We start from the raw sequence: 24,821 nt of genomic DNA on the forward strand, positions 1-24,821 counted from the left end.
CGATTCTGTCTCTCAAGGTAACTCCCAAGCAGATGCAGCTGCAAAGGAGGCAGCACTCTCTCCTCCACCTACACATGCCTTGTTTGTTTGTACTCCTGTGTCTGTACCCAGATCTCTCCTTGCACTACAGTCTTTTGCTACTCCTCCAGAGAAACAGCTATGGTGCTCCTGTGGAGCTGCTGTTACAGATAACATCTGGTGGGGCCCTGACGGCAACCCCTGCCTGCCGAAACACTTCTTTCATCACTACACCAAACTCGCACACAGTCTTGACCATGTGTCCAAAGGGGGAATATTAGGCATCATAACACAGCACTGGTTCACAAAAGGGTTCTCTACCTATGCTCAGAAATATTGTCAGTCATGTATGATTTGTGCAACTAACAATCCAGGTAAAACAACACCACTCACACAACAAGCAGCACAACCTACAGTATTGCTCACAATAATAGCAGTACAATGTGACTAACCAGAATAATCCAGGTTTTTAGTATATTTTTTATTGCTACATGGCAAACAAGTTACCAGTAGGTGCAGTAGATTCTCAGAAAGCAAACAAGACCCAGCATTCATGATATGCACGCTCTTAAGGCTGTGCAATTGGGCAATTAGTTGAAAGGGGTGTGTTAAAAAAATAGCAGTGTGGCATTCAATCAGTGAGGTCATCAATTTTGTGAAATAACAGGTGTGAATCAGGTGGCCCCTATTTAAGGATGAAGCCAGCACTTGTTGAACATGCATTTGAAAGCCTGAGGAAAATGGGTCGTTCAAGACATTGTTCAGAAGAACAGCGTACTTTGATTAAAAAGTTGATTGGAGAGGGGAAAACCTATAAAGAGGTGCAAAAAATTATAGGCTGTTCAGCTAAAATGATCTCCAATGCCTTAAAATGGAGAGCAAAACCAGAGAGACGTGGAAGAAAACGGAAGACAACCATCAAAATGGATCGAAGAATAACCAGAATGGCAAAGGCCCAGCCAATGATCAGCTCCAGGATGATCAAAGACAGTCTGGAGTTACCTGTAAGTACTGTGACAGTTAGAAGACGTCTGTGTGAAGCTAATCTATTTTCAAGAATCCCCCGCAAAGTCCCTCTGTTAAAAAAAAGGCACGTGCAGAAGAGGTTACAATTTGCCAAAGAACACATCAACTGGCCTAAAGAGAAATGGAGGAACATTTTGTGGACTGATGAGAGTAAAATTGTTCTTTTTGGGTCCAAGGGCCACAGACAGTTTGTGAGATGACCCCCAAACTCTGAATTCAAGCCACAGTACACAGTGAAGACAGTGAAGCATGGTGGTGCAAGCATCATGATATGGGCATGTTTCTCCTACTATGGTGTTGGGCCTATTTATCGCATACCAGGGATCATGGATCAGTTTGCATATGTCAAAATACTTGAAGAGGTCATGTTGCCTTATGCTGAAGAGGACATGCCCTTGAAATGGTTGTTTCAACAAGACAATGACCCCAAACACACTAGTAAACGAGCAAAGTCTTGGTTCCAAACCAACAAAATTAATGTTATGGAGTGGCCAGCCCAATCCCCGGACCTTAATCCAATCGAGAACTTGTGGGGTGATATCAAAAATGCTGTTTCTGAAGCAAAACCAAGAAATGTAAATGAATTGTGGAATGTTGTTAAAGAATCATGGAGTGTAATAACAGCTGAAAGGTGCCACAAGTTGGTTGACTCCATGCCACACAGATGTGAAGCAGTTATAAAAAACTGTGGTCATACAACTAAATATTAGTTTAGTGATTCACAGGATTGCTAAATCCTAGAAACAAAAACGTTTGTACAAAATAGTTTTGTGTTTGTACAGTCAACGGCAGACACTGCTATTTTTTTGAACACACCCCTTTCAACTAATTGCCCAATTGCACAGCCTTAAGAGCGTGCATATCATGAATGCTGGGTCTTGTTTGCTTTCTGAGAATCTACTGCACCTACTGGTAACTTGTTTGCCATGTAGCAATAAAAAATATACTAAAAACCTGGATTATTCTGGTTAGTCACATTGTACTGCTATTATTTTGAACAATACTGTATAAAAATTTTACAACAAAATGTACTTAAATATTAAAAATAGTACAAAGTATCCATTATAAAAATGGTTAGTTTTGTACTGTTGTAGCAAGTCTAGGTGGTGTATATTAACTAAGTAGAAGCATTATACTTCTCACTGAAATTTGTTACATCTGCAGTTTAATTTGCATCTCATTTAATTTCTAAAGCAGACAGGCCCATTAAGTATCTTCAGTTTATTCTCAAAGGCTGACTCCTGATTGGTTTACGAGTTAATGAATTATCCTTAATGTATTAATGCTATATCGGACACAGTCCAAAATAAAGCAAAGGCCACAATGTCCATCATCACATTATGATACAGTACAATCAAAATATGCATATTTTATCATTCAACATCAGTACAAAAGGCAGCAAGTGGCAGGTGAGAGGTAAGAGTGTAAAAGCATAAAGCATAAATGTCAATAGGGCAATAAATACATCAGATCACTCATGATTAAATATTTAGTAGCTGACTTATTAACATCCTGTCTATTTTCTTTCAGTCAAAATAAAGGATCACCTTCACATACATTTTCATTTGTTTAACCCTTGGCACCATACTGGTAAAAAAAGATTAAATTCCTTTAGTCATTTTCAATGATCACATTATACATTTATTCTCCACAAATACTGACTCATACTTACTGTCACACTCAGTGTCAGTGAGGTTAAAATATTAACTTGTAATGTATAGTCTAAAATTTCTTCTTTGCTATCTTCACAGTCAACTGTACTAACCATGCTGCATTCTTCTCATTGCCTACAATAAGGTCCACTTATATAAAAATCTACCTCTTGTATCCATAGTAAACTTACATATCATTAAAAGCTGATAGTTGATAAAATATGCAGTAGCACATGTCAGGCCTCCTCTCTGGTACTTTCTGCACCCTGGTACTTATCTGCAGGTCCACTCTTTTGCATGCAGCCATTGTTACATTATCCCCCTCCTGTTGATTCAGCCAGCTGTTCATCCTGAACATCTTTATTCAGGCTGAGCAGCTTCATATGTCTCTGTCCCTCCCTGCTGTGTCTGTCCCTCCATCCCACTTCCTTCATCTTCTTCTTTCACTGTGTTGATCTGTGCCACTCCCAGCCGGTACAGAGCATCCCTAATCACTACCTCTCCAGGCTGGCAGGCCTTCACCACTTGGTTTACCTGCTGGGTCACAATGTCCCTACTGGTGAGGAAATCTACCAAGCGGTTGTACAGGTAGTAATAAGCAGTGTTGTTGAAAACAACGGGGTGCTGCCCTGTACGACTCACTGAGGAACCATCCTCCGATTTCTCTGTGGAGTCTTTCACAGCTTCATCTGTCTGTTCTTTCTGTTCTGACCCCTCGTTATTCTCCTCTTCCTTCACTTTCTCCAGCTCAGCCACCAGACTGACATAAGGCTCCAGGTCTCTGCAGAGGTACATTGAATGGTGCTCTGAAGGAGGAGCAGAAGGCTGTGACGGCTGCTCTCTTGCAGGAGGATGAACCAGCCAGCAAGAGGAAGATTTGGTGATAGGGTGGAGCTGCTGATTCTCTGTTACCAAAGAAAGGTCAGCACTGTATGGCTGGTCCTGCATCTCAGCACACGATACAAACTGAAGAACAAAGACAGGGTTTCGTAGACAGTGATACACTTTTACACGTGTATTGCACATTTACAAAGTATGAAAAAAGAGAATTCCAATTTTCTTAACAAATAGATTAAATTCACATTCCTTGATCTAAATGTAAAAAGTCAAGTTCCAATAAAAAAACATTCAAATGAGCTTTTCCTCAAATTAAAGTGACAATTTTTTCATATGTGAACTTATGATGAAAGTTAAAAATCTTTCTGTAAACACTGAATGAGACTAAACCTATATTTTCAAATAAAGTAAAGTGATTATAATTTAAATATTTACCTTTTCAAGTGACTCTTCATATGATTTACACATGCATGATTCTGTGTGTATTAAACATTGTGATTGTTTTTTTTTTTTATTCTTTTAATTTTATATTCTGTGCAGCAAAGAGCTGAGCCTTAATGGGGAACTGGACTTAATGTCAAATACCCACCTCTGGCTTTTCAAAGGGGTCAGAGAAGCATCCTTGGTTCCTGCCCCACATCTGGGCTGCCAGTTCTGGATGCTGCATGTCAGTGCACAGCGCCACCTGGCGGGCACAGTCGCTAACATAGACTGGGGGCCAGTAGCGGCAGGACAGCAGCAGGTCCACGTGGTCTCGAGCCGTCTCGCCTCTCACCAAGTACTTAGAGCCGCACACCACCTAGTAGCACACATGGGAACATCTGAGTTTTTAAAGAAGGATTTTGTTCATCATGTATGCCTGACTAAGACACAAAGATCTTGCTGGTTTGGTTTTAACTCTTTGGACTGACAGGTGAATGATTGAGGGACTAAACAAAGGAATGACAGGGCTGATGTTTTTACCTTGTGAGGGCAGACTTTGGACAGCTTGCCAGCGGTGAGGTGTGGAGGGGGATGGGGAGCTGTGGCGAGGCCACTATGAACAAGTGTGTACAAGGAGATCAGAGAGTCCAGCAGCTCATTCTAACACAGAGGGAGACAGAAGGGAGGCTTTTATTCTGACAAACTCCCACACAGATATAAACAAGCAGAGATAAAATGAACACAAACTTTAATTAATGAGAGAGAAGTAACATCTTTAAACTCTATTCATGTTCCTCCTGTTAGAAGGGAATTTCCTGTACTGTAAACCAAGAACTTACAGTATCACATGATCAGTGTGTTTGTTCCAGAAATACATTAACACTCATATTTTAAAGTCAGTATGTTCACTTGCAGTCATTAGCATGCTCTCCCTCCCTGTCACACACATGCACACACACACACCTTAGTGGAGCTTGGGGCGATGCTCAGTCCACAGCGGTCAAGCATCGCTCTCAGCTCTTCCTCACTGTGATCGTCAATCTTGTCAAGTCTCAGCTCACCGTCGTGGATGAGACGCACCAAAACTGACGGATCTCCTGAAAACAGATGAGAAGAACGACTGATGTAAAAATAAATATGTTTTTATGGTTCACAAAAGCCACTGCAACCAAAACAAAGCTGTAAATCAGAACTGCATGGGAGAATTGCTATGCACATACCACCGACATAAAATGAGTTGAAGTTGGAACTGCTGCATTTACATCTTTATACTGTTCTAGTAATTATCTTTTCCTGGCCATTTCTTATTCTCTCTGAAGCCACATATGTGTAATAGGTAACATATCGGGGGCAGGAACACTTTACCTCTTATTTCACACTTTCAGAAAAAAAGGTTTCATGCGTATCAATGGACTAGTTCTTATAGAAGCTAAGATTCAATAGTAGTTTAAAAGAACTGGGTACCTGAAGGCTGCTGGGTGTGTGACAGCACCTTGTCCTTCTCTGTGTTGATAACAGTGGGACTCCTCATCAGAGGAGGGATGAAGGGAGCGATGATGGAAGCATCCACCTGTGTGATAGGGATGTCTGCAGGGAAAGCTGCCTGCTCGATAGCCTCGCTCTCCATGGTCAGCCAGAAGTCATCCACGTGTACCTCATCAGAGACTGAACACTCGGGCCAGGTAAACTACGGAGACAGTGTGGTTCAGGCAACTGTAAGACGCTGTCACTGCTAAATAGCTCTGAGCTTCATTTTGGAACAATTCTGCAATAAATCTGTCACCTCCACATTCTTGAGTTCCAGCACAATGTTTGTGTATCGCTGTGCAACCTCCAGCTTGGGTGCAACACCACAAATGCCACAGATCATATCGTTGTAATCTCGCAGTGTCAGACACTCAAAGGCCCAGTAGCCGCTGAGAAGAAGCTCATGAATTTGAGATAACTCCTCTGGACTCAAAGCATGGACTAATGCAACAGAAGAAGACACAGTGAGCTTAGCATTGTGTAAAAGACAGAGAGAAGAGTACAGAAAATTCAACACGACTATCAGAACCACATTCATGTGCAGAATTCATGCATGTAGAATGTAAACCAGTGTTTACCAGGGTGACTGGGGATGTGGTCCAGTACAGCCCTGGCTGCCTGAGAGGGGTCCTGGCCTAGTTTGATACTGGCCCTGATCTTCAGGAACAGGTCAATACTCACCAGCAGTCTGTTCCCGATGTTGAACAAACCTGTCAAAAAAGAAAGAAGTGTTTGAAGCCACAGAGGAAAGTAGCTACAGGCAGTGTTGCAGTTTAAAAAATAGCTCTTTCATGACAAGCCGTCTACATGCATTTGATACAGTGTGACAGCACATTGCTGTTAACATGAATACACAAGTTAAATGTTGTCATATAACTGTGGTCTTCTGCCCACAAATAAAAACAGAATGGTATGAAAAGCTGCAGCCAACATTGTTTCACCATTTCATACACTAATGACAGCAAGTTTCTGGAGATAAATGATGATACTGATAGCAATGTTTGCATAACACTGACTTGCATGTGTCTTAGAAATCGGTGTTCATCAAGAAAAAGGGAACAAGTACCATTTACCAGAATCTTAGATGTTGTACGTTATGCACATGATTCACAGTAGTAGTGTAGTGTCCCCTTCTGGCCAAAACTGACAGTAACTTGAGAAAAGTCTGAACGGCAATATTTGTACAAACAACCACCTAAATAAATGCAGAAACAGCCGCCTGGGAGCATTCAGTGTATTTTCGAAAAGGGTGCAACATCAGCGATATAACAATTCTCAGAAGTATACCCACTATCTAAGCTGCTGTGCTGGACATAATTGGACATACTTTGTATTTTAAAAAATGTACAGTTATTACTTGACTACACAGTGGAACACAATGAACCAAAAGTAGGAAAAATCTGCTTGGCTTCTATACCTGATATTTGACAAAAATGTGGCAGGACTGTCTACCTGGATGCAGGTCAGTGAAGCTGTGCAGAGCCAGACACTGAACATTGAGACACACTTTGAGCTGGAGAGAAGCTGTCTGGATCAGTGTCTCAGTGAGCAGCCAGCAGTCCACCTGTCCTGCAACAGTACTAGAATGTACAAGCACACACATACAATAGGAGCAAGATAGTTAGAGTCAACTAATAAAAACAACAAACACACCTTGAACACCTCCATCTTCCAGCAGATCAAAATGCCTCTTTCTCATCCCAGTTATCATCTTCTCACCTCTGACCTCCTTTGAACAGAGGGTAGCTACACAGGACACAGTGAGTAGCTGCTGATTCATAGAACTGAGGCCACCCAGACTCTACCAGCGTCCCCATCTCTATGCCGCCTCGATGCTCCTGGTCAGTCGACTGAACCAAGATGAACTGAAGACTGTTGAGCTCCTGTATGAGGCTTAATGTTTCCTGAAGCTCAGTCTCAGTTTCAGGAATCTGCACGGAATGGCGCAGTAGCTGCAGTGTATTCTGACGCTGGATGTCCTTCTGAGCAGGACTCAAGGCCTGGTATGGATCCAGAAGAGTCCCAGACTGAGAAAGTAAAAAAAATGAAAGAATAAAAGCAATTCATCCACATTAAAAAAATATAAAAAGGTTTCAATAATGTTCAAGTGAATATGATCATTGCTACAACAAAGAGAAAAGATTTGTCTGTATATGGGTTTAACAAAGTTAAATTTAACTCTGCAATAACTGCAGTGACAAAAAAAAAAAACCATCTACAAATTCACGGTTAAAACAAACAAAACACAGACAAAGGGAAAAGAAAAGGGTGTTATGGATGTTAAAGATGACACTAGTTCTGTTTCCTTGAAAATCCAGAAAAGAAAACTGCAAAAAAATTATAACTTGACACCAAAGGCCTGCTGTCACCAGTCTGAAGTCTGGACTTATGAATGTTCAGAGACGACTGCTTAGGTATTCACGGTTGTGCTGGGATGTCATAAAAGGGGTCAAGAGGTCAGAGACACAGCTGGAAGCTAATCCTACAGTACTGGCACTTCAGAAAAAGGAGTAAGTAATCTTTCACCTTAGCTCCCTTGGTGTTCTTCTGGGTCAGCTCGCAGCCACACTTAGGACACACTGCAGGTTTGTGTCTGTTCTTATACATATAATCACAGGATGGGTTCTTACAGCGACCCCTGCCTCGTGCTGTGGACAGTCCCAAGTCCTATGAGAACAGAGAAGAGGATAAATCAGCTAAATATCAAGAAATAATGGACATCCAGAGACAAAATTGTATTTGAAAAGAACAGTAAGTGTAACCAAATGAAAATCAGGCTAAATTGCACAAAGAAAGCAGTACACTGACAAAACTGGAGACAGAGTGCTGTTTGAAAGGCACGACTGAGAGGATATTCACTCTTCTCTCAGTCAGTGAGGACACAAATTCACTTCCATCTGCCTGGACAGGGGAATCCTATGGAAACACACAAAACAGTGAGGAAACTGGATTAAATCTGTATCTTTCCCAGGGTTTCTCCTACCACAGAAAGGCTTAGGCACAGCGCCTCAGTGTTTTTTGGAGCTGAATGAAAGTAAAAAGGCGCCATATCAGAATTAATGTAAAAACAAAGGTGAGTTAGCCCTGTAACACACTGGTGAACTGTCCAGGGACAGCCCCCCACAATAGATAATGGATGGACGGATGTACAATGGTGAGTTATGTGCTCTGAAAAATAACAGAGAGGCGACCTGATCTCAAAATGAAACATAAGCTGGTAACAGGAATGACCTGTCAATCCACAGGTGATTGGCAGCATCGCTAAGCTAATCAAACAGCTGACTAGATTTTTCTCTGTTCTGTGAACTCAGGACAATAGTTCCAGCAACAATAAGGTTAGCCTCAACAAAGAATGCATGAGGCTATAACTTTGTTGAGGAGTATTTCTTGTGAATGGTAACAAGAGATATAATAGCATGTAGCCTGTTTTATAAGTATTTATAAGTAATTACCATATAAATATATTGCTAACATAGCTATGCACTGAATTAGCTGAGTTACATTAGCCAAGGAAGCTAGTTAGTTTAGTTAGCTGACATTACATAAATGTTAGAAATATAAGGCAAGTTTATTTATATAGTAGCACATTTTCATACACAAAGGCAATTCAGAGTGTTTAACACAATGCAAACAGGTGGATAAAACATTAAATTGTATACAAAATGCACACAGAGAGAAAACATTAAAATGCACATTTGGATAAAACATTACAATGCAAATAAGACCGCAAATATTACTTAAAAGCAACAGTAACATGACAGAACAAGTAGCAACAGGTATGAGTAGATACCTAGTATTTTTAGTACAGTATAGCTGTGGCAGGCTGTGGATTCTCACTGCTCTCATTATACTTTGTACCCCTTTAGACTAATCTCTAAACAACTTACACCAGAGGCGAGCATACTATCTTTTAGAAAATTTGAAACACCTCTTGAATAATTTTAACATCCCCCCTCCCCTAAACCCTGTTTAGTGTTTTCCATTTGTGTATGTGTTTCTGTTTGTGCACATGTTAACCTGCTTGGTTGCTGGGACCATCTGGCCGAGCTGCTTTAAAGTGCTGGGTTTGAGACCTGAGAACCTCTCTCGAGGCACTGTGGTTAGAAAAAGAAGACCACATCAACTGAGAGCAGAAACCTCAGAAAGTACAGTCACTTACACAGACATACAGTATGACTTACTCATTGTATATTATAGTCTAAGTCAATAAGGAATGAACATAAGTCTGTGTCCAAACTACAAACTCATTGATTACATTAAAGTATAATTTGGAATAAAATCAGATGATGCACCGTACCGGTAGATGATCTGTTGTTGTTTACTGACTGAGTTTTTCCTTTGTCAGGTGGAACAGTTATGATCTGGAGCAGAGCACGGCCTAGAAACACAAACACATGCAAATATGTCAAACCACATGATGCCATCTTAACACTGATGGCAGAACACTGTCTGGGTCCTGGATGTGTTGCTTACCTGTGCTATAGTAGGCAGGGAGGATGGGTCTCACAGGCCTCTTTTGTACAACGGCATTGCTTCTGTCTTGACCTTGGACTATCGTGCCTTTAGTACTGTCTTTAAATTCTCTGCTGAAAGACAGAGAAAAAGTATGTTGAGTAAGATACAAAGTTTTCTGAAAACGTGCAATAAAAACAGCTGCTAAAGCAACAATCCTGTACCATTTATATTTTTAGGATAACAATAGGGCTTTGTACCACACTTGTTAATATTTCAGCTTTTCAAATAAACAGACCCTGACTAAAAATGGAATTTAGAAACTTAGAAACATTGATATGTATAATGTTTCACATTCCAAATGATATACAGTGCAGTTTTTGCCCTAACATCCCAGTACACATGGTCACATGGTCAACATGCTGTTGAAATCCATGTATCCTGACTGAAAATGCTTAATATCAGAACTGGGCCCTGAGGACCCAGCACTGTCCACCCCAGTCACAAAACATGGCATTAACTTGCTCACTTTGTCTGTTCCTGTGCCTCAGTGCTGCTGCCCTCTGGTGACTCTCCAGCTGGAACTGCACACTGTCTTCTGGAGCACTGCTGAATTCGCCCTTCTTTTTTGCTCCCAGCGGTGTGTGTTTTACTGACATGAGCACTCTCCTCCAGAGCAGGGGGCGGCGTGGGTTGGCAGCTCTCATTAGCTATGGTTTCAGCGTTCTGTGGACATTGCTTTGATGTCGCTTCTTTCTCTCTTTTCTTCTTTGCCTTCTTTGCCTAATGTATAAATGCAGCCAAAGTTAACTGACTTGAATCCCTGGTCAAAACTGGAGCCTGAACCAGATCTGCCAACCTTAAATAAAGTCTTTGTGTACCAGCTAATAATCTGTAATTTTATCCCTTTTTCCCAACACCAGCCAACACATAAACATTGCTCTATAAATGTGCACATTCGGTGTTCAGTTATTTGTCAATAACAGCACTACAGACTAGTGGAGAATGAACTGTGGGGATCTGCAATGCATGGATAAAATAACTTACTCTGCCAACCTAAATGGCTGGTGAACAAGCAAGCTAGTTGAAAATACATACATAACATTAGGCTATTGTTAACTTTACTCAATTCACAGTCTCGCCTCTCCACATCCCCCCATTCATTTACCTTTTTAAAGAAGTTCAATGAATGGTCCTCACTTCAGGAACTAGCCAGCTGGAGTGATGAGGGGGGGGCAACAGGTGTAAAATACAGGTCAAGAGCCCTACTGTTGTTTTACAGATCCTAGCTACTACCTGCTGAAATGACATTAAAGCTACGCATTTGTCACTCATCGCCAAATCCAGCGCTATGATTGGTCAAACTCTTCTTCCTCTTTTGCTTTTTGACAGGAAGACTTATGTCTATAACGTAGACACTCTTTGAGACAGAGCAACAAATCGTAGCAACATACAAATGCATACCTGCAATGCAAAATGTGTACAGGTTGGCAGGTCTGCTGAATCACTGTACTACTAATATAGATTTCAACATCCCAAACTGTTTGTGGAGATGCTGCTTAGCACTTACGGCAGGTATCCATTTTCCACCCAAGTGGTTCCCGCACTCAGGGCATGTTGGTGGCTTGTGGCGGGTGACGTATACAAATGAACAGCCAGGATTTAGACATCTGCCTCGACCTCTCCTGGTGTATGTCTTCACAGACTGCGAAAAAAAAACAAAACAAGTTCATGTGTCCCTCAGGTCTGTCAAGGTAGGTAGGTAGGTACTTTATTGATCCCTCAACGGGGAAATTTCAGTGTTTCAGCAGCAATGGAGAACAAACAACATAACACCATGAGAAACAAACAACACACACATATCTTGATAAACAAATTTCAGTGCCTCAAGCAGCAATAGAGAACAGACAGCATAACACCATGAGAACAAGCACCGCACACACATCCTGATAAATAAATTCCAAGTACTCAAAAATAGACAGAATCAAGTATTTGAATAATCAACAACATAATTTACATATGCGCATATTAACCATGCATTTTACCCCAGGATTTGAGTATTGCACATCAGGTGACTATTACATAGTCCCTCATACTTTCACCTAGCTTATCCCTGCAGTGATGTATTGTACAGTCTGATTGCTGTGGGGAGGAACGACCTACGGTAACGCTCCTTCATACACTGGGGATGTAACTGTCTTGCGCTAAAGAAACTGTAAACTCTACATAATGATAGTCTTGATTTTCTTTTTCCATGTACAGACTAGTTGTCAGTATAAGGTCTAACAGCTGGATGAAGAGTGTGGGTGCTTACCATTTTATATGAAGGTTTAGCACTCTGTTCTACAGAGACCATCATCACTGGGCCCACAGAGCTGACACCTGCAAAAGACTTGGTCTCCTGCAGGTTCTGAAATGAGGGAGAGATCACTTCACTGCATTTGTAATGACAGCGCTTTTCTGAATACATGCTCATAGATTTTTAATTATCAAACCCTAGTAAACCATGAACAGATGAAGCTCATTCTACTAACTGACAGCTAGACTTTTAAGTCTCACCTGTGTGGGTATAATGGCAACCACTTGTGTGGTTTCCTCTTGTACTGGTTGTACCACTGCGCTGCCATAACCACAGCCAACAACTCTTGTCTCGTTTCCTTTTAGCATGACTCCATTTGCCATCAGGTCAGCAGAACCCTGTGAGATATGAATGTCTGTGGAGGCTGGGGCATTGGATGTCATGGAAGAGGAAGGAGAGGGTAAAATTCCTTGGAAGGCCGTGGGACAAGACACCACTGCTGTTTCTTCTGCTATGCTGTCAACAATGATGGGCTGCTCAGAAAGTTCCAGCTCAGTGCCCAACCCAAGAGGTGGGAAGTGGGGTTCTTGGGTGAGGGAAACCGAGGAAAAGCCTCCTTCAGTTGTAGGGTCCAGACACTCCACACTCACCTCTGGGTGAAGGCCTCCCGCCTGTTGATTTGAGGGGCAGCCTTTAGACAAAAGAAAGTAACTGGCTCTGGGGAGGATTTTGCGGAAACCTGGCAGATCTCTGGAGGGGCTGACAGATGACTGATGGAAAAACACAATTAAAAAGACTGTTAATGTCTATCCATAGAATAATTATGACATTATACTAGATACAAGTGAATTAGCCTAGTGCAGAGATGTAGCAAAAAAAGAGAAAAAAGTGCTGTAGTGCAGCTGCAAAACTTTGGCCACAAAAGCAGAATAGATATTCTGACTGTGGATCATAGTCTTAGTGAGCATCTACAAGACAAATGCTTGTATTTGTAATGAAATATAACAAGCTGCTGATATGTACACATTTTTATTTATTCAGATTTAAATAGTTACACAAAGAAGTTTTGTTCTGATAATCTGGTGAATAAGACAGATTGTCAGATGGACAGGTTCCCTTTTATGAAAAAGTTAAATATGTAGCTTACTGTATCTATGCCTTCCTTCTCAACCTTGGCCTTCTCCAGATAGTAGCCTTTCTCAGCCACACTGAGCCTTTTCCAGCTCTCACTGATACGCTTGTTGATCTCTGACTGTGGCAGATTAGGGATTTCCTTTTGCAAAATCTGGTGCACATCAAAGTAGTATAGCAGGTAGGCAGACCTACAACAGACATATGCCACATCTACAGTCAATACATGGCAATGATGATTTTAGAAGATCAATCCCTGTTTAATAATGACATACTGTACTTTGTGCATTTGAGAGATTTTTTTTGATTTTAGAAGATCAATCCCTGTTTGATAATGACATACTGTACTTTGTGCATTTTGTGCTATTATATGGTTACGATGAAGCTGTTTGTGAAAATCTTTTGGATTATGCACATCACCTCGGTTTCTTAGTTTTCTCAGCGCTGTGTTCTTGAGCTTTGCTCTTCCTTTTTTTGGGAGCAGGTACTTCAATTTCGTTGTAGCAGACCTCCACCTCCTCAGTCACTTTCACAACCTCATACATGTCCACTTTCTCCATGATTTCCAAAGAGCAAGGGCCAACTTGAAAAATAGCATGAGATTAGCTGGTTGTTCATGTTTGAATCGTCATGAAGGCAAAGTCTATTGCAGCTGTGTCATTTACAGTTGCAGCCCAACAGAAGAGGAAAAACAGCAACTGAAGGATAAGGATAATCACCTTTATTGGTGATAAAAGGTCACCTTTATTGGCCAAGTATGTTACACACAAGGAATTTGTTTCCGGTACAGAACCGATGGCAGCCATTTGCGGCGCCACCTCAACCGATGGCTCTAACCATCGGGGGGAGGGGGGGGTTCAGTGTCTTGCCCAAGGACACTTCGACTGCCGGTACCGAGATTCAAACCTTCAAACTCCTGGTTAGGAGACGACCGCTCTACCCACCGCACCACTATCACCTGAATAAATGTTGCATTACGTAATATGCATTTGACGTCCTACTGTTACAATGTTTCATGAGTAAAACATGTCTCTCTTCTGTGCTTTGATGCAGGTACTGAATTTCTGAAGCCTATTATGGCTCAGTGGGTAGCTATATCTCGTTTGATGAGGGGCAGAGAGATGTTTCGTATACTAAACCCACAGAACGTAGAAACAGAGTGAGTACAGGAAGCTACTTCATGCAGCTAGAATAAATCACTAATGCCTTGTAAAGTGTCATAGAAACTTGTCATGCATGGCTCATACTTCGAAACTAAACATGTTAAGAACACGCGTTCTTCCTTGCTTTAAAAGTGGGTTTAATGTCGTGTGTTTATACTGCCTGCAGTCACTCAGTTATCCAATGAAATGTCGTCTTGTTGAGGCCTTACCTAAGATGTCCCGAGGCTCTACAAACTGCTCTGAACAATCTTTAGAAGTCACCGAAAAAGCCAGACATCGTGCCAACGCTATATAATGCATATATCTGTATATGTTTCATATTATATCAACGATTTGCGATGCTTAAATGTCTGTAAAGTAGCTTTGTTTCTCATCGACTTGGAAAAAAAATGGCGGTTTGTTGCTATAGCTTTCAACCAATCAAATGTCGGAATAAATACGTTTAGGCCAATCACGGAAGACGGTTTTGACACGTGAAAAAAGGACGTGCGTCCCATATACTTCAATGCCTACAGAGTACAGACTGTGTCCAAAAATAGCCGGAACTTCTAAGGTTAGTTCCTCTGAAAGTACAGATTAGATACTTGAAGAATTTTGCAGTGTCATCCTTGATATAGCTATTGGGGACAGAGACAGTATTAAGCTGCCTAAACTGAACGGGGGAAATAATAGATTATATAATATAAATTGCCAGTAAGTTAGTGGCAGCAGAACGAATACTATTTAGATTATCGTGTCTCCATGAAATGTCTCCAAATTCCAACCATATTAACTACAAGTGATGCCGCATTATTCATACAAGTTAAAACCATCTTTATACTGTCTATGGTTCAAACCAACACACCCCCAGACCTGCTATCAAAATTTGTAATATATGTACTTCCCTGAATGTTTTTACTTAACTTAACCCTTTAAGTCACCCCCTGGCCTGTAAGTTTCATGTTCACATTGTCTGCTTCGATGTTGTTCTTGTTTTTATGTTCTTTATTTTATGTTATAGTCCTTTGTTTCCATTCTATTTACTTATGTATAACTGTCATATGCCGACCAAACTAATCGAGCAGAACCAAAAAAACGGCAGTCCAGGTTTATGTGCTGAACACCGATCACCCCACTGAGCGAACATGGCGGGTGACAAGGTGAGTGAGCAACTGTACCCTGGCTTTAAATGTATTAATTTCACGTGTTTTGTCAGATGACACAAATGGTTCCTCTCACCAGCTGTTAGCTCCATATTAAAATTGGGTTGCTGGGGCGAGATGCGCCTTTAAACGAAGGCGATCTTTCCTTGAGCCGGCTAACTGTAAGTTAATTGTAACCGCTATGCTGCTGTTAGCAAACCAACAAACTTTGAGAAACTATTCGGCTGTTTTATTAAGAGAAGATCTTTATGGAAAGATCTGTCAAAACTGTAACCATAGACTATTTTAAGGCACCGTTGGCTATTCACGGTTACATTATTCATGGTAATTTCACATTGTTTTCTAATACAATAGTGATAACATTGGTTTAATTTCAGGATCCTCTGAATCAGTTGAAAGATCTGACACAGCTAAAGAATCAGCTGGAGGAGATCCAGCGTCGAGTGGAGAACGAGATTTCTGCGGGAATCCCCCAGGTACCTTATTTCACATCCCCCGATAACTGGCCACACGACGAGAATAAATTGAAGTTATTTTCAAAGCAGCAATGTCTGATTATTATAACTATGTGATGTGTGTAATTATTTGTACACCTATTAATGTAAACTAAATCGTGTATATGGGGAAAATTAGCCAACAATTCATCCGTTTTGTTAAAGAAAGATGATGAACTCTAAAACAGAAGTCTTTAGAAAATATGGGTGCATATTTCAGTACAGTTCATCCTGACTTAAATGTCTTTGTCACTGTTATTGCTTTGTTTTTGTCTAATCATGCGTTAGGACTGCTTTATATGCCCCCCTTTTTTGTGTTATATAGTCCATAATATAATGATTTATCATTGACAGTTCCTCTACTTTTGCTATTGGTGTATTCAGTTTTATACTGTACATACATGTTTGTCTCCCTGTGCTTAAAAGCCTGCTGTTATGATTTTCTCTTGCAGGGAAGCTCAGTGCTGGGATCTCCGTTTCTAAAGGGCTTTCTGGCCGGATACGTGGTGGCCAAGCTACGCTCCTCCGCCTTCCTGGGAGTGCTACTGGGAACAATCACTGGCATGTACGTGGCACAGACCTATGAAGTGCCCAACATTGACAGGACTGTGAAAGAGTATATGAACAACTTGAAAAAAGGACCAAAATAATGTGGGCTGACTGCTAGCCCTCACAGTCCTTTGCCAGGTACATAAGAATAGGAGATACTGTTGCAGCTGCTGGTTTGTGATAGGACAACCTTCCAGATTTCTATATAGACTGGATTACTCATATAAAGATATAACTGGAATTTCAATGGGGACTCAAAACAAAAGACTTCTTATTTGTATTTTGGATTCAGTTAGTGTTAACACAGAATGTAAGACCTGTGCACCTAAAAGGTTTTGGTCCATTGTTTTGGGATTTTGAGAATTTATCATGTGTCAAACAGGCAGTAATCCTACAGTTTCCTACATGTACATAATACATATACAGAGAATGGTGTTATCAAGTATTTTATTATCGATATTTAAAGGGTTGAGATTTATAGTTTTTCATGTTACAAATAGCCTAAAGTGAGGGGGGTTAGATATTATTAGTGTTTATATTTCATCACTGAAGATGATTGTGATCCAGAATGTGAGTACCAGTTCCCCGGTGAGGATTAGGAGACAGTGGATGAAAAGGATTGAGTGGGGTGTCCTCCTGGGGCTGATGGTCCTCATCTATGCCTCCCACGCACCACTCATCACTCTCAGCAAGATAGATGGTGAAGTCCCTTTCAACCCCTCATCCTGTGTTGTCATGATTGAGTTTGCTAAACTCCTTATCTCTCTGGTGACTCTTGTTCTAACTGGGGGTACATCCACCTTACATGCTCCCCCATCCATAGCTGTTGTAGCCCCTTATGCAGTCCCTGCCGTGCTCTACGCCCTCAACAACAACCTGGTAGTTCTCATGCAGGCCTACATGGACCCAAGCTCATTCCAAGTCCTCTCTAATCTTAAAATTGCCTCCACAGCCCTGCTGTACTCAGTTTGCCTGGGTAAGAGGCTCCGGACTGCTCAGTGGTTAGCTCTGGGGCTCCTCATGGGTGCAGGGGTGTGCCACAGTTACAGCAACCTGGATCTAGGGGATTCTGAGAGGACTGACACTGAGGAAGGTCTCAGGCTTCATATCACAGCTTGGGGGCTTTTCCTCGTGCTGCTGTACTGCTGTGTTTCAGGGATGGCAGCAGTTTACACAGAGAGAGTGCTGAAGAGCCAGAAGTTGCCCCTCAGCCTGCAGAACCTCTACCTCTATGTGTTTGGTGTGGCTATCAATGGGCTCTCCTCCTCTTCTTCTGTAGCAAGTGAGAAGAGCTTTCTGGAAGGGTACTCAGGGGTGGTGTGGGCCATTATAGCAGGGCAGGCTGCTAACGGACTGCTGATGTCTGTGGTTCTGAAGCACGGCAGTGGGATCACCAGACTGTTTGTCATTTCCTGCTCTATGTTGGTTAATGCTCTGTTGTCTTGGGCTATCTTAGGGCTGCAGCTCACTCCTTTTTTCCTCCTTCCTGTTTCTATGATTGGACTGGCAGCTTACCTTTATTATACATAGTCTACACCAAACATTCTACTAGGTGCATTTAATCCAAAAAGAACTTTTATTACAGTCTAGCTAAACTTCTGTTTTGTAGATTTTGAGATTACGTTACAGACATGATTCATTATCTGCCTTCTCAGTCTGGACTCCAGAATCCAACACATGCCATATTATGTCTGAGCAGTCTTATCAAATGATGTAAATTTCCATAATGATTAAGAGTTGATTTAAAATCATGTGACACTTCTTTTTTGTTTTTAATCACATCTTTGCCAACAACAACTGTCAAAGATAAAATAAAGTGTTATACACTGTGTTAATAATAGCCAGTACGTTGTCAGGTCATGATTTACAATAAGCACACACTTAATAAACAACTACAGTACAAGTTCATTGTTGTTGGGAGAGTGGTTCAACCTTGGGATCACCTCTCGCAGCTAGATTATCCTTTAACTCTCCCAGTGCTGTAGAAGAAAAGAAGAATTGTTGAATGTCAGAGAGAGTTGCTATCTCAGGGCATTCCTTTCACGTTTGACCTCAAGAGTTTTGCCACCACCAGCAGGACTGGTAGAGGTTAAAGAAAATACACTGACCTTTGCGGAGTTGTTTGTTGTCAGCCTGCAGCTGCTGGTTCTGGGCAGACAGGTAGACAGCATCCTGCACAGCCTCTAGCAGCACATTTCTGTACCTGCCCTCTGACATTTTTCTCTGTTCTTCGCTTACCTGACGAAACACACGGAACACCTAGAGAGTAGCAAAACAGATAGACAAAAACACGGGGTCAGCGCAGGAATGGTGCTAAGTAGCTGTAGCTTTACTGAATAAACTAATGGTTTTAAGTCTCTTTTTGTATCAGTTGTTGAAAATTACATTTTGTAGAATAAAGTTGAGGTATCACATCAAATAATGTGCTGCTGTATTGCTTTCAATGTAATACAGGACACAGATGATTCACACATCAATATTTTCAGTTTTAATTTTGATTTTACATGCCATCCCAGCTTGTTCTGATTTCAGGTTGTAGACAGTGTGCAGCTGCAGCCACAGCTGGTCTCTCCTACCTGTAGGCTCTCCTCCCTCAGACACTGCAGCTCCGTCTGGTGTCTGTGATGCTGATCCTGCAGGTCTCTTTCAGCCTGCAGGGCCTCGGCGCGTAGGGCCTCTATCTGCAGCACCAGAATCCGCCTCTCTCTGGTCAGCACCAGCAGCTCTCTCTGGGGGCCCTCTGTCTAGAAGAAGAATGGATAACACAATAAAAATGCAAGAAAATAACAGAATTAAGTTGCAAATGCAGTGGTTTCCCCTGCTCACCACAAATCCACACTTGCATTAATTTAAACTGAGTCAGCACCCTTAGTTAAGACAGATCACAACCTGAATAATGTTAAACAACAGTGTATCTCATTATCTCACCAGTTGCTGTTTCTGCGCCAATTCACTCTCCATCTTCTCTGCCTCCTCCTGAATTAATCTCCCATGATCCTCCTTAAGCTGCCTCCTCCGCTCCTGTGCTTTGTTGTATTCCAACTGAGACTGATTATTAAATTGGCAAAATAAATGTCTTAGTGTGGGCATCCCACTCTCACACACATAAATCTTCTGAATTAATTTAATAGGGTAGTGACAAATGATCGTAAACACATCATCCACTCAGATGTATATGTATACATACTTGTTGACAGAAGTCAGATTTCTCAGTAGCAGCCCCATTCTTTAGTGTCTCCTCTCTGAGAGCCTCTTTCAGCTGCTGGATTCTCGCCACTCTCTCTTTGACTTTCTCTACACTCCCTTTACCCTCTGTGGATATGAGAAGGACTCATAATACATGTCTCTGGTTGTGCCTATGCAATAGTTGACATACTTTTGAATGATTACCTCTAATATGTTCCTCCATCTCCCGTCTCAGCTGGTCCTGTAGATATTTCACCGTGTCTGTATTCTTGCTGCGATCAGTGCTGTGATCTCGAGAAAACTGCCGATTCCTATTTAAGGACTTACAGCTCTGCCAAATCAGTGCAAAACATGGATCTCGTGTTATCACTTTCAAAGCAAACATCATGTGTTAAAACTTTTAATAATTCAGTCATTTAAACCTGTAATTTGAGTTTTATCTTCTTTGACTCTTCTGTTCTCTTCTCCCATGACTGATTTTTCACAATCTAATTGAGAGGTCACAGATTTCATTTCAGGTAGAAACTCAATTATTCCCTATAGAATATGGAGAGAAAGTACTATTTCATATTAGGACCATTTAAAGAGTTACCTGCAGCTTTTGAGTCAGCTCTTCTAGCCTGTAGATGTTGTGAACTTCATTTCCCCCCTCTGACATCATCATGGTTCGTAGATTCATGATGTGATCTCTGATCTCTTGCTCAGTTGCTCTTGGACACCAGCAAACAGCAGTCGGCTTAGTTACAAAACTTCTCATTTTTTGCGCCAAAGCTAAGCCAGAGGGAGTCTCATCATTCAGAAGACCTGATGAATAAAGAGAGTCATTTCTAGACTCAAAGGGTTATGGTTAAGTTGGTTGTGTCAGGGGCCAGGGAACCACTCACCCTGAGGGTTAATACAGTAGATGAGGACTGTTCTACTGTTTCCTGTTATGGCGTCATGTAGGAGCGAAGGGAGGAGCTTGTCGCTCGTTATGGCTCCACATGGGATTTGCTCCACAACCTTCACCAGTGGGTTAACTCTGGAAAATTTTCATCTCTCACCATTAAGTTCAGCACACACAGTATGGATTTTAAAATGCTGCTATTATACATGTAAACTGCTATTATATGATATCTTAAAGGATGTATTCCAAGTTTGTGTGCAGGCTAAGTTAGTAAGCAAACCAAGATAAGTATTTAAGAATGTAATTATATACGAATGTTAACACTCTGTTATAATTCTTTAGTATATTACTTGTGTGGTGTAGAAGAGAATTATCTATGTAGAGATATTGCTTGCAAACCAATGATGTAAGATGATGTCATGGGGTAGGACTGGATAAGTCTGACTTCTTCCTACTCCATTCAAGCATGTACTAGGTATAAGCAAACTGATATTGGATTAGCATTTGTTGGATATGTGTAAAATTATGTGTGTTGATATATCAACTGTCTTTACATGCTTGAAAGAATAAATAAATAAATAAATAAATAAAAAATAAATAAAGCAAGATGTATCTGAATAGCACATTCACTTCTAAAAAAGATTCACTGAGCTTCACATCAAAACAGAACTAAACAACAGTGACATGAGCTGTATTCCATATTGTGTATGGTGCATACTATACACTAGTCTTTACAGTTTTTGTAGGTAGTATAGTTAGGTAGGTGAAAATCCACATACTTTAGTGTGTTTTATACAAAGAGGTGTGATGCAGTATGTGCACTGTGCAAAGGCAATTACAGTGTGACTTCAGAGTGCCACTACCAATGAATCTTCACACAGTAACAGCTACATATTTTTACAAATGCTCTTAAAAAATTTTTTTTTGTTTTCTGGGGTGTTACTAGAGCTGTTTTTTTACCACCATCCACAATTAGCTATGATGTTTTTTTGACTGTGAGTAGCACCTCCTATTCTTTTGTGAATAGTATTATGGGAGAGTATTGTGCATCAACAGCACATCCAAAAAATCAGGTTTTTTTTTTTTTTTTTAATATAAACAGTTTACTTCAGTATACCTTATCTATATTATAGTGTGAATACGCTACATATATGAAAACCTGCCTAGAATTAGCATGAGGTGTGGATTTGGTATACAGAGTATACTGTAGTGTGTGCTGTGTGTAATTGAAAACACTTTGCTAATTTTAATGTTGCGTGAAGCTGCGTGGATCATTTAAGTGGTGGTTACATGTGGATCCAATAAGGTCCATCTGTGACAAGGGTGTGAGAGCTTAACTTTCAGAAGCAATAGTCTGCATGTAGCTCACTGTCAGACTGACCCTCTGAGGTCAGTCCTGCTGGCTCCTCCTGCCAGGCTGAACAGCTGCAGTCTGCTGCGGAAAACCTCCGACTCCTCCTCCTCTGGATGAAGTTTCCACTCAACAGACACTGAGAACAGGGAACTACATCTGAGGGAAACACACACTATGAAGATGTAGAAACATTAACAAATGCATTTATTCATAAATCGCAGGAAAGGGCAACATGAATGCCACTGTGTACAACAACCCTGGGCAGTAAGTCAGCTACATGCCACAGTAATACACTTAGCTTTATTTTGATCAAACATGATAATTAATCCATTCAGAGTAATTCAGTTGATGGATTACATGGCCAGAGTTCATTTAACCTACCTGCTGGAAATGGAACCTGCACTGGCATTCAGTGTCTGTCTGCATGTTTCATACACAGCATAGGCTTCTTCTCCCGAACACACATGCACCTCACATAAACCACCCACAAGACTGAAAAAAAAATCGTTTGGATTACATTTTATATACTTAAATGTACACTGGGGGTATACCTGTTGCATGGATAATCTACATCAATGTGTTTGTTGTTTATTGTATTTATCCTCCTACATTAATGGTCATCATTTGAACGCACCTTCCAAGCACTGGAAGCGTCACAAGTTTTAAAGGCTGCCTATTGGGGCTCAGGAGGTCCACAGCACTCCCATCTGGATAAAACTGACATTGGCAAACATCAAAATTTATCCTGCACCCAACTGTGTCTAATATGATTTATGGTTAAGCTGTTTTACACAAGGACAAACCTGCAGGAATGACACAGAGATGAACAGCTCCTCTGTCACTTGTGATGATATGTAACTAATTAGATTTGCCAGGAGCTAAGACAGAGTTGAGAGTAAAGTTATATAGTGAGACAACCTCACATATCCCAGCATTAAGGGTCGTTTGGTTTTGGGCTCCACCTGTTTGATAATACTGTGGTCTATCAGAGTGCAAATCTTGTCTGTTGAGGCTCCACATATCAGCAGAGCTGCATTACAACCACTGGCTATGGACTCGTTGAGAGGCTGCAGGAGGCCGGAGTGGAATCTCTGCAGATTTATGTTCAGACATCAGGTTACAGGTTACAGACACCACAATATTTGGTAGATATAACATGTAAAAAGACTTTGCTGAGTAGTGAAAATGGAACAGTCACATTGGTATAAATCAGAGATCAGAAGCTCTTTTGTACCTGTATGATGTCAACAGTCACAACTTGGTCAAATATGAAGGACTTTGCTTCCTGATTGAAGAACATGTTAAAACAGTGAGAGCTTGCAAAGAATAAAAGATCAAATGCTGACTGGTGGCAGTGAGTAATATAAATCCTTTACCTCATTTTTTCCTGATGTGTAGTTCAATCCATGTCCATCATCACTAATGATTACACAGTCTTTACTCTCTGAGTGCACAAAAATAACCTTTAAAAGCAAATCACCAGTGATGGAACAGCACAGTCATAGACTTTACATGTGTCTGCTTGCTGTACCTGGGACTGTAGAGAGAACAACTCCCACTCTCACTGTTTCAGCTCCCTCACACATCTGTAGGAACATGGAAATTAACTGTGAGATTATGGGAGACTCATAAAAACACCATCTTAATATATTCTGTCATTATACACTCTCATGGTTGCAAATATATGGTACTTACAGGTAGATTCATGTTCACAGTGGCCATCCTGTGCTTATGTCCACCAAATCCACTGGGCGACCTGGATTTCATTACACTGGGCTGAATTATTAATGAGCCAGAATCTACTTTCACTGTCTAAGTGATCAGAGTGTACAGTTACCAAGATGGACAGAGGGATCACAGACAGAGTTATTATCATTTTCTTCATCTATTTTATGCCAATTTTTAACATGGCGTGCTGGGATTACTAACAAATTTCAAACTTTTATTTGAACTCTCAGTGTAAATCATATAGATTCATAAAGATGTTGCAATATTAAACAATGGTGAGATGAAAAAAATCATGCCAGTTGTGGAAATAATCAATAATAAAGTGTTATTAGACACTGATTTATTCTATGTGCATTTTCCAAAAAAGGTAACGCATTCAAGTACAGCAACTTTTACAGGTGGTTATATGTTATGGACATTATTCAAAATAAACTCTGTATAATTCATTATAGATCATTAATAAGAACATATTTTCAATTGACACTGTGTGACAATCCCTTTGCCTGGTGTTTATCCTTTCTAGTTGGTAACAGTGCACTTATAAATATTGGTAATCCATCAATAAATGCTTAAAATGTTAACAAATGGATTTTGGTCCTGCTCTTTTGCAGCCCTTTGCCAGAACCAAGCAGTCACGTAATCCAATTAGTCAAAGGGCAATCCAAATGTCGTTCTTTTAAACGGCTTAAAAATGATCCATAACCTTTAGTGAATGATTTATTAACAATTAATTAAACTAATAATTGCACTTCATAAACATTTATAAAGGCTGTCCTATGAGACAAGTGGTAGAAAGGTCAACACAAATAATAACAATACAAACAATAAAATGACAATAAGTCAACAGACAGGGAGGGAAACTATGGAGATAAAATACTATCAAAAATGTTACAAATGCGTGTTTAACGTTTTGTCTGTAACAAGCGATTTGTGTGTGTGTGTGTGTGTGTGTGT

General features: G+C 40.7%; 4 protein-coding genes across 10 annotated transcripts; 2 read left to right on the forward strand and 2 right to left on the reverse strand.

The window, feature by feature from the left end:
* Positions 1–2,146: 2,146 nt before the first annotated feature.
* hmgxb3 (HMG box domain containing 3) lies at positions 2,147–14,918 on the reverse strand. 5 transcript variants are annotated; one of them, XM_020622534.1, is made up of 21 exons: positions 14,738–14,918; positions 13,786–13,948; positions 13,382–13,556; positions 12,885–13,004; positions 12,250–12,345; positions 11,506–11,640; positions 10,465–10,718; positions 9,957–10,069; positions 9,781–9,861; positions 9,501–9,577; positions 8,286–8,399; positions 8,010–8,150; positions 7,203–7,510; positions 6,936–7,063; positions 6,062–6,193; positions 5,740–5,924; positions 5,421–5,643; positions 4,920–5,053; positions 4,497–4,616; positions 4,123–4,332; positions 2,147–3,662 (listed from the first exon to the last, which is right to left on the reverse strand). In XM_020622534.1, exons 1-21 carry the CDS (start codon positions 14,826–14,828, stop codon positions 3,057–3,059), a joined length of 3,606 nt encoding a protein of 1,201 aa, XP_020478190.1. In that variant the 5' UTR covers positions 14,829–14,918; the 3' UTR covers positions 2,147–3,056. The 5 variants fall into 5 exon arrangements, with proteins under 5 accessions (XP_020478190.1, XP_020478187.1, XP_020478189.1 ...); XM_020622531.1 differs by having other exon boundaries at positions 9,957–10,066; positions 12,495–13,004; XM_020622533.1 differs by having other exon boundaries at positions 8,343–8,399; positions 12,495–13,004.
* Positions 14,919–14,956: 38 nt separating this feature from the next.
* LOC109973157 (SLC35A4 upstream open reading frame protein-like) lies at positions 14,957–16,835 on the forward strand. 2 transcript variants are annotated; one of them, XM_020622539.1, is made up of 3 exons: positions 14,957–15,081; positions 16,048–16,146; positions 16,617–16,835. In XM_020622539.1, exons 1-3 carry the CDS (start codon positions 15,034–15,036, stop codon positions 16,812–16,814), a joined length of 345 nt encoding a protein of 114 aa, XP_020478195.1. In that variant the 5' UTR covers positions 14,957–15,033; the 3' UTR covers positions 16,815–16,835. The 2 variants fall into 2 exon arrangements, with proteins under 2 accessions (XP_020478195.1, XP_020478196.1); XM_020622540.1 differs by lacking the exon at positions 14,957–15,081 and adding an exon at positions 15,580–15,667.
* A 408-nt stretch (positions 16,836–17,243) lies between these two features.
* Positions 17,244–18,557, forward strand: LOC109973155 (probable UDP-sugar transporter protein SLC35A4). The gene has a single exon (XM_020622535.1). The coding sequence runs from the start codon at positions 17,266–17,268 to the stop codon at positions 18,241–18,243; it is 978 nt and encodes a 325-aa protein (XP_020478191.1). The 5' UTR covers positions 17,244–17,265; the 3' UTR covers positions 18,244–18,557.
* A 49-nt stretch (positions 18,558–18,606) lies between these two features.
* Positions 18,607–20,449, reverse strand: LOC109973156 (inner centromere protein). 2 transcript variants are annotated; one of them, XM_020622538.1, is made up of 7 exons: positions 20,322–20,449; positions 20,104–20,230; positions 19,901–20,025; positions 19,642–19,761; positions 19,290–19,457; positions 18,822–18,972; positions 18,607–18,692 (listed from the first exon to the last, which is right to left on the reverse strand). In XM_020622538.1, the coding sequence occupies exons 2-7, from the start codon at positions 20,120–20,122 to the stop codon at positions 18,619–18,621; spliced, it is 657 nt and encodes a 218-aa protein (XP_020478194.1). In that variant the 5' UTR covers positions 20,123–20,230; positions 20,322–20,449; the 3' UTR covers positions 18,607–18,618. The 2 variants fall into 2 exon arrangements, with proteins under 2 accessions (XP_020478194.1, XP_020478192.1); XM_020622536.1 differs by having other exon boundaries at positions 20,104–20,356.
* Between the last annotated feature and the right edge of the window lie 4,372 nt (positions 20,450–24,821).

This window comes from Monopterus albus, unplaced genomic scaffold (assembly GCF_001952655.1).
Source record: "Monopterus albus unplaced genomic scaffold, M_albus_1.0 scaffold282.1, whole genome shotgun sequence".
NCBI classification, from domain to species: Eukaryota; Metazoa; Chordata; class Actinopteri; order Synbranchiformes; family Synbranchidae; genus Monopterus; species Monopterus albus.

What these genes read in the sequence shown, in the direction of transcription:
- hmgxb3 (XM_020622530.1), bottom strand. Translation starts at nt 14,828, where the DNA reads ATGCATTATATAGCGTTGGCACGATGTCTGGCTTTTTCGGTGACTTCT. An exon ending in GAGAAAACTAAGAAACCGAG is followed by an intron (nt 13,557 to 13,785) that starts GTGATGTGCATA and finishes TGTCTGTTGTAG; the next exon opens with GTCTGCCTACCTGCTATACT. An exon ending in CCACATCCCCAGTCACCCTG is followed by an intron (nt 5,925 to 6,061) that starts GTAAACACTGGT and finishes CTGTTGCATTAG; the next exon opens with TCCATGCTTTGAGTCCAGAG.
- LOC109973155 (XM_020622535.1), top strand. Translation starts at nt 17,266, where the DNA reads ATGATTGTGATCCAGAATGTGAGTACCAGTTCCCCGGTGAGGATTAGG.
- LOC109973156 (XM_020622536.1), bottom strand. Translation starts at nt 20,287, where the DNA reads ATGATGTTTGCTTTGAAAGTGATAACACGAGATCCATGTTTTGCACTG. An exon ending in TGAGGGAGGAGAGCCTACAG is followed by an intron (nt 18,973 to 19,289) that starts GTAGGAGAGACC and finishes GCTACTCTCTAG; the next exon opens with GTGTTCCGTGTGTTTCGTCA. An exon ending in CAACAAACAACTCCGCAAAG is followed by an intron (nt 18,693 to 18,821) that starts GTCAGTGTATTT and finishes TTTCTTCTACAG; the next exon opens with CACTGGGAGAGTTAAAGGAT.
- LOC109973157 (XM_020622539.1), top strand. Translation starts at nt 15,034, where the DNA reads ATGCCTACAGAGTACAGACTGTGTCCAAAAATAGCCGGAACTTCTAAG. An exon ending in AAATAGCCGGAACTTCTAAG is followed by an intron (nt 15,082 to 16,047) that starts GTTAGTTCCTCT and finishes GTTTAATTTCAG; the next exon opens with GATCCTCTGAATCAGTTGAA. An exon ending in TTTCTGCGGGAATCCCCCAG is followed by an intron (nt 16,147 to 16,616) that starts GTACCTTATTTC and finishes TTTCTCTTGCAG; the next exon opens with GGAAGCTCAGTGCTGGGATC.